This window comes from Oratosquilla oratoria, chromosome 5, assembly GCF_046742065.1.
Source record: "Oratosquilla oratoria isolate Oo_2021 chromosome 5, ASM4674206v1, whole genome shotgun sequence".
In the NCBI taxonomy this organism is placed as follows: domain Eukaryota; kingdom Metazoa; phylum Arthropoda; class Malacostraca; order Stomatopoda; family Squillidae; genus Oratosquilla; species Oratosquilla oratoria.
Window position 1 is genome coordinate 76,939,057 of NC_134781.1, and position 7,500 is coordinate 76,946,556.

At 37.9% G+C, this 7,500-nt stretch overlaps 1 protein-coding gene across 1 annotated transcript in view; it reads left to right on the plus strand.

The window, feature by feature from the left end:
* The first annotated feature begins 680 nt into the window (after window positions 1-680).
* LOC143025843 (putative ammonium transporter 3) overlaps window positions 681-7,500 on the plus strand; it is an 18,882-nt gene continuing 12,062 nt past the window's right edge. The window contains exons 1-2 of the mRNA XM_076185855.1: window positions 681-760; window positions 4,292-4,378. Coding sequence (XP_076041970.1) covers window positions 681-760; window positions 4,292-4,378 — 167 coding nt within the window. The remainder of the gene's footprint in view (window positions 761-4,291; window positions 4,379-7,500) is intronic.

A 7,500-nucleotide genomic window follows, 5' to 3' on the forward strand; every position in this document is an offset into this window, starting at 1 on the left:
ATCGAGTGGATGGCAGTTCGAACCCTGCCACCGGCGAAGTTGAATCAAGGATATGGCTAATAAAATTTCACGCTACAAAGTCCTCTGTGAGGGGCACCGTCCTAGCCTTCCGATAAGGGGGGGGGGGTTGTGTCGTCAAACCATATCATCATACTTGAATATTGTATTCCAAATTTCTCCTGCGTTTGTTTACGATGTTGAATAGCAACTTTCCCCAATGTGATCGTAAAATCTGTGACTATGATATATCATCATTCCTCTTATGTCTATCACATGCGATACCAACTTAGCCTCTTTTATCTCATTTATTTATTCGTCTATTCATTTAATTTACTTGTTTATTTACTTATTTATCTATTTGTTTTGCCTTTTTCCCCTTTGGTTTTTGCCCTTCTTTCCGTTCGCTTCTCATATGCACCGTCCACATCTCACTTCCGTCCCTGAAGGTTAAAATCTTGCCATATTATGATCACATTAAGATCCTGAAATACACTAATTCAAGTGATTCTCATATCACGTCCAGTACAACCCAAGACCAGAACCAGAACACCAAATGACATAAACAAGTGTTTGGATTATCACAGAAGATACAAGTGTTTCAGGTGAATAGAGAGAATTGAACGAAAAGACTTTTTTATGTGAGTAAGGATGAACCTCTTTTCAGTGATGCTGGTGGAGTCATGGCTGCCAAGTCAAGCACCACTACTACCACGACCACGACCTCTCTACCTCTTTTGATCGCCAACAGGACTGCTTCTCGGTAAGCACCGGCACCAGGGCTGGAGTTGCACCTTCTTCAGGTGGTGTGTTTGGAATGGGAAGGGTGCATGCATGGGAGTTTGCTCGTAGGGACTGTGGGGACTGGCACCGGCTTTTTATGATACATATATACATACACTAAACCCTGTATATAACGGACAATATGGGGACAGGGGTCTGTCGTTATATCCGAAGATCCGTTATAACCGAGGATCCGTTATATTCGATGGAAATACCGGACAGATCCGTTATATCCGAAGTTTGTCCGGTGTTAGAAATTAGTAAGATTAGAAATTATATCAACGGCTTTTTCCTCCCATACAAAGGGGTAGCCAAAAAAACAAAGGCATAAAATCCACTCCCACCCATTCCATCCCCACATACCCCATTTTCATTTACCTCCCCTCCCTCTTATCTTGGCTCCAACTGATGATGATTAACGTAAATGAATAAAACATCCTATCTTTTTATACGTGCTCTCACTGGTCTTCTAAAAAGGTGTAAACATGCAGTTCCCATATTACTGGGAAAAATAGATAAATAAATAAAAAGGAATAGATAGATAAAAATAAATAAAAATAAATAAATAACTAAACAAACGAATAAACCAATAATTCAGTAAATAAAAAACAATGGGTTCACACAAATTAAGATTTCATTTAGCAAGATGAAAAATAAATCCTTCAATGAATAAACGAACATATCGATAAATACATAATGGTTAAATAGTAAAAAATAAGAAAAAGTGCGTTTCTTTTTTGTCTTTTAATTTCCATTAATTATATAATTACGCCATTAGAAATGAACGCGCGTTTTGTATCTGCTGATAAGCAATAATCCTTTGAGAACTTTTCTTCTCTTCTCCCTTTGATGACGTCACGGTGCCAAGCCGCTGTGATTAGTAACAAAAAAGAAAGAAAAAGAAAAAAATAACCAATCACAACCAATCTCGACGATGACCAATCACAGCGGATGTTGACCTTCCATCATCAGAAAAAGATTCGAATTCTGACTGATTGGTTAAGTTGATTTCAGAGGACTTCTTAGATTCTGAATGACACTAACCAACACCACCCGAATCTAGTAACCAGCGATCTGGTGCAGTCACGACTAAAAATATTGACCCACAGATTTTTGCATGACAAAACTCAAAATCTTTGATTTTTTTTTTACCTAACAAAGAAAATTAACAAACGGTAAACTAAACACTACATAGGAAAATACATCTTGTACTAAAAAAAAAAAAAAAAAAAAAAAAAAAGTGACAACTGTGAAACGGGCCAAAACTTTTGCTCTTGACTGTACCAAGGTCTAAATATACAGGTCAGATCGTTTGAATTCTTCTGCGCAGCTTCTGACGTCATTAGGCTGAGTCCATTTTCTCTTTGTGAAACACTGAAGAAAACTGTGAAACGCCAAGGAAGACAGGAACTATAATATTTTATATTATATATATATATTATATATCATATATATTATATATTCATATATATAGACAGGAACTATAATATTTTATATATATTTATATATATATTTTATATAATATTTGTCAGAATATAACTAATTGCGTGGAGCGGTGCGAGCGAAGGGAACGTCTTTCTTAAACGACGCACCAGCTTCAACTGACAGCTATAGGACCCGCCAACCCCACTTTCAACAGCCAGGTGACGTTCACGGGCCCGCTGCGCCAACTCCCTCGAAATTCGGTCGGAAGTGGTTAGACCTTATATTCTTAGATCTTGGACTGTACCTGCGAGCCGGACATCGGAGACCATCGTCTCCCCCATCGTTCTCGTCTTCAAACCCCATCGACATCCTCACCTCTATCTGGAGGTGCAGTCCCGAGGGGTTGTCACTCGATCTCCTCTTCCTCCCAGGCGTGTAGAATAAAGAGTCCGACCATATCTGCCCAGAGGCCTCAAGATCAGATCGTACCGTGTGTGATGTCCCTTTAGGTGATGCATATTTCACACACATAAGACGGAAAAGAATAAGATATACAAACCTGATTAAGCTAATCCAGCGAAGAATAAATGGTTTGATGTAGTTCGTACACCAGTGTATTAACTTTATATATATATATATATATATATATATATATATATATATATATGTATTTATATATATATATATATATATATATATATATATATATATTATAATTTTTATAATTCTTTCACAAAAGACATTATCACATTGAGGTATTTTTCCTCCGACTGTTACAGCATATTTGCAGCTCGCAGCTTTTGGAAAGGAATCTGATATATTGGAGGAAAATAATTTTCCTTCAGCATATCGAATGACAATCTATGTAAATTCTTGAGAAAACAAAATAGTTTACCATAGTGGATTTACGGCCGAGAAAGTCCTGGAAGTGGGCGGTACCGACGATTAATCGGAGGAAAAATTGGAGGAAAAATAGCCCAGTGTGATAACCCAACTGTGAGTTCTCCAGGTCAGACATTCGGAGTCGAACCAGGAGCCGCTACTACGTCACTCCTGCACATTTCTCTACCTCGTCTCTCCACATTTTGTCTGGTTCCACCTTCCACGCTTCCCATCGCATAACGTCCAGTCAGTATCATACTTGGTCCATCTCCTAGTTTCCTTTTTGGCTGTCTCCATTGTCCAATCCTGTTCCTGATTCTTGGTCGCTTCTGGTATATTTGTCTAGTCTCTTCTTCTTTTTCTGTCTTTGAGTGTTATTCCTTTTATTGGACTCTTAGTTCTTAGCTCTGTCTCGATTGCCTTTCTCAGTCTCTGTATTTCACCGTGGATCAGACATAGCTTAGGTTATGCATTGATTGTAGAATACAGAGATATTTCTCTGAATATTTCTCTTGAATAGCTGATTCACTTTGTTTGGTTTTCATCCAAAACTTTGTTTCATTTATCTGAAAATTTCTCGGAAAAATCGTTTTGCATACCTGATAACAATTTAAAGTCGGTCTCGAACAATAAACAATTTAGTTTTCTTTTACAAAGATATACGTTTTCTATCTTAATCAATCACCTAAGGCTTTGCGAGACTCATTAATACATTCATTAACTGTCGAAACGCAAATAAATATGTGTCAGCCCAGTTATTGAAGAGGAGCCTAGTGGTGGGTATGGGATTTGTAGGGACTGTGTTATTGTGGTACTAGACCACTTACAGCAGGTTTCAAATGAGAAAAACAAAAGTGGGGGAGGGCAGCAAGGGAAATAATTATGAAAACGACTGGACACATGGTACATCACTTCAAGTGTAGTTTCCTTGTCGTTTATCAGTAATGTTAGTTCCGTTTTACACCCATGTCAACATTTTCCTTTTCTTGTCCATATTCTCCATATACAATGGCAAAGGAGTAACTTATGCTATCATAGAAAACGGATACAACTGATATTAATTTCAGTGTGTGACGGAGGGAAACATTTATTCGACAACTTATACCAATTATCCTATTCTGTATATATGATGTGTAAACATCGATAATGACGTGTTGATTTAATGTGTTCGTATGATAATTTTCATAATTGTTTTCTACAACAGAGTACCCTCCATACTGCCGACGTCAGTGACATCAATTGTCGACTTTTTGAATGCAACGAACAGTGGAATGAGTTTTCAAATAGCAAGGTAAGTTCAGTCAAATGTCGTTTGTTATTGATATTAATAACACTTAGGGTTGTTACCATATTTGGTATTTCTCTAGATGATAACAGAAATATCACTGAAATGGACACAAAGTATCCAATGCACGCGTCTGCACACACACACAACTCGTGGCGCAGTTGTTAGAGTTCCCGGCTGGCACTACGGAGGTCCGGGTACGAATCCCGCCCAGGGCTGAAATAATTTGAGTATCACTGCGCTTCGGATTGTTACTCCAACACTCGTGGGCGGGGAGTTGGGTGTGTGTAAGGTCACAGCATTACCCATAGATCGGTCATATACGAGCTCTGAGCTCTCTTGCGGGAGGGAAATAGCTGTCGATCACAAGTCCAACACGTGATCCAAAGAACACGTTGAATCACACGACTTGCTTGTGTAGTGGTAACGCTTTTGAGAGGTCGATCCCCACCCAGGACTAGGATAATCATTACAACACTGTAACTGTGGCGTCACACTAGACGTTTCTCGGTAACATGCTACTTGCGTTTGCTATTTCGTTTGAGTAGAAACGACTTTGGTTGCAATATTTCAGATTTCCATTGAGAACATCTCAACAATGTGTCTAACATTTGTATAGCTTTGACTACTCTTGATTTGTCATTCAATGTCTCACTAATGACGCAAGAGTAATTTGACATTTGGGAAAACAAAAAATCGTAACTGAGGTAGTTTTTACTCAAAGTGTCAAAAGTAACATGCTAGCCTAGTGTGCCTTCATCTTAAGGTGACACCTGGTCGCCTAATATAGGAGCTAATGTGTGTGTGTGTGTGTGTGTGTGTGTGTGTGTGTGTGTGTGTGTGTGTGCGCGCTCACGCACTCACAAGATCCCTTAGATCGGACCATATAAGCTATGGAGCCCCATCCGGGAGGGTAACAGCTGTCGATCACGAGACCAGAACGTGATCCAATACAACGGTAAATCTCTCACGCACACACACACACACACACACACACACATACACACACACACACACACACACACACACACACACACACACACACACACACACACACACACACACACACACACACACACACACACACACACACACACACACACACACACACACACACACACACACACACACACACACACACACACACGCAACACATATTGATATCAAATCAATGACCGCTGAATATCACACAGTGGTCGAAAATGAACTGTAACATTCCTTACTGAAATATACTCACTCTGTTATTCTGTCTTCCGTCAAGCGATTTTATTCAGTCCTAAGAGTTCTTCTGGTGGGGGACGTAGATGTAAGTTGGTATATTTTGCGTAAATAACTGGAAAAAAGAGTAAAAGTCTTACTAAATCTATCACACATAGTGACGTACAATCGACATAAGAAATTTAAACTACTGGATAGAAAAAGAGAAGATTTTTTTTTTTTTTTTTTTTTTTTTTTACAACGTACAGATTTCGAGGAGTATGATCTCGGTATTTGCAAGAAAAAAGAATTTTTGGGCTGAGGCTGTTTGACGCAAAAGGAGACACACATCAATTTGTCTTCGATTATCTGCCAGACCGGTCACGCGTTGTAAAAAGACTCTTGATCTGAAAGACAGACCCAAGTTCAGATATGTCTTCGTTATGGCTAATACCAACCGATTTCATTCACTTCAGGGTCACAGTCGTCCGTCTTTCGTGGGGTCATTTTGTCCCTGAACGTCCCTAAGCTGAATATTTCTTTTTTGGGGTTGTTTAGATTCGAAATCCAAGGAGAAATGTGACTTTATTGATGGCGAAAAAATTTCGTGACGGGTCGACCTGGTCTCACACCCAACACACGAATACCTGGAACAAGACTTCGACGAACGTATTCTAGACATGCCTAAGAACATGTCTAATGTTCGTATTGTTTTAGTATCTCTTGATTCGTCAATCACTTCCTCAGTTTATGACGCAAAGGTATTTTGACATTCGGACATTCGAAAAAGTAAAATTTTGTAACCGAAGTCGTTTCTACCCAAACGAACTCAAAACAATTGGCGACAATCAGCCCAGTGTAAAGTGGGTTGTACGATCCTTCAGGTAACACTAAAAAAGCAGAAAAAAAAACTAAGCCAGATCGAGAAAAAACAAAACATGGGCTAAAACATGGGATCAACGCAAACACATATTTTAATACCATCTACCTTTCCTTGACATTGTGGGTATCAACAACATAATAAAACATAACACCCAGGAACAACCTTCCATCTGCATTTGCTAATATCTATTTGGTACCTCGATTTTGATACTTTAATAACTCAATATATCTGGCTATACGTGTTTACTCCCTTCTTGAAATAAGCATAAATGTAACTGTACTTTTTCAGGGAAAAAATCGTTAGTTGGTAATGCAAAGCGATATGTTTTGCAACCGAATTTAGCCAATCTTAAACGTTCCATAACTTTTGCCTGGTACATCACATAATTACATATATTTTGTCTGAGATGAAGGCATTTGCTACAAAAAAAAAAAAAAAATCCAAAACAATATAGATTAATTTTTCTCCTATTTCGACAATTCGTGTAATATCATTAGAATTACAGTCTTAAATTCTCTCTTTCTAATTTTGTATAATTCCCATTAAAAATATCTGATAAATTTTGCTACCATTGTAAGACAAAAACAGCGGCAAAATGGTAATAAATGAATTGCGTAAATCAGTGTTTCATCTTCATATTTGATACTGAATCGATGATTTTATTTACTTCGTGAATCTGTTTGTTCACTGAATTATTCATTCTCATATTTATTATGATAAACTGATTAATTGATAAATCAGATTTATTTTTTGATTATTCGCTTATACATGTATTTCTTCGCCTAATTGTTCGTTCAGTTTTCTTGAGTATTTTTCTATGTATATCTTTTTCTATGTATATATTTCTATTTTTCTATGTCTATTTGTGCCCGGTTACCAATCCAACATTGAATTAGAAAGGACTGCAGGCGATATAAACCTTCATTTATCCGGTAAACCTTCAATTATCCGGAAAAACTTCAATTATACGAAAAAACTTCAATTATCCGGAAGAATTAAATTATCCGGAAAAAAATCTCCTCGTTTCTTTTCCTCTTCACCCCCCCCC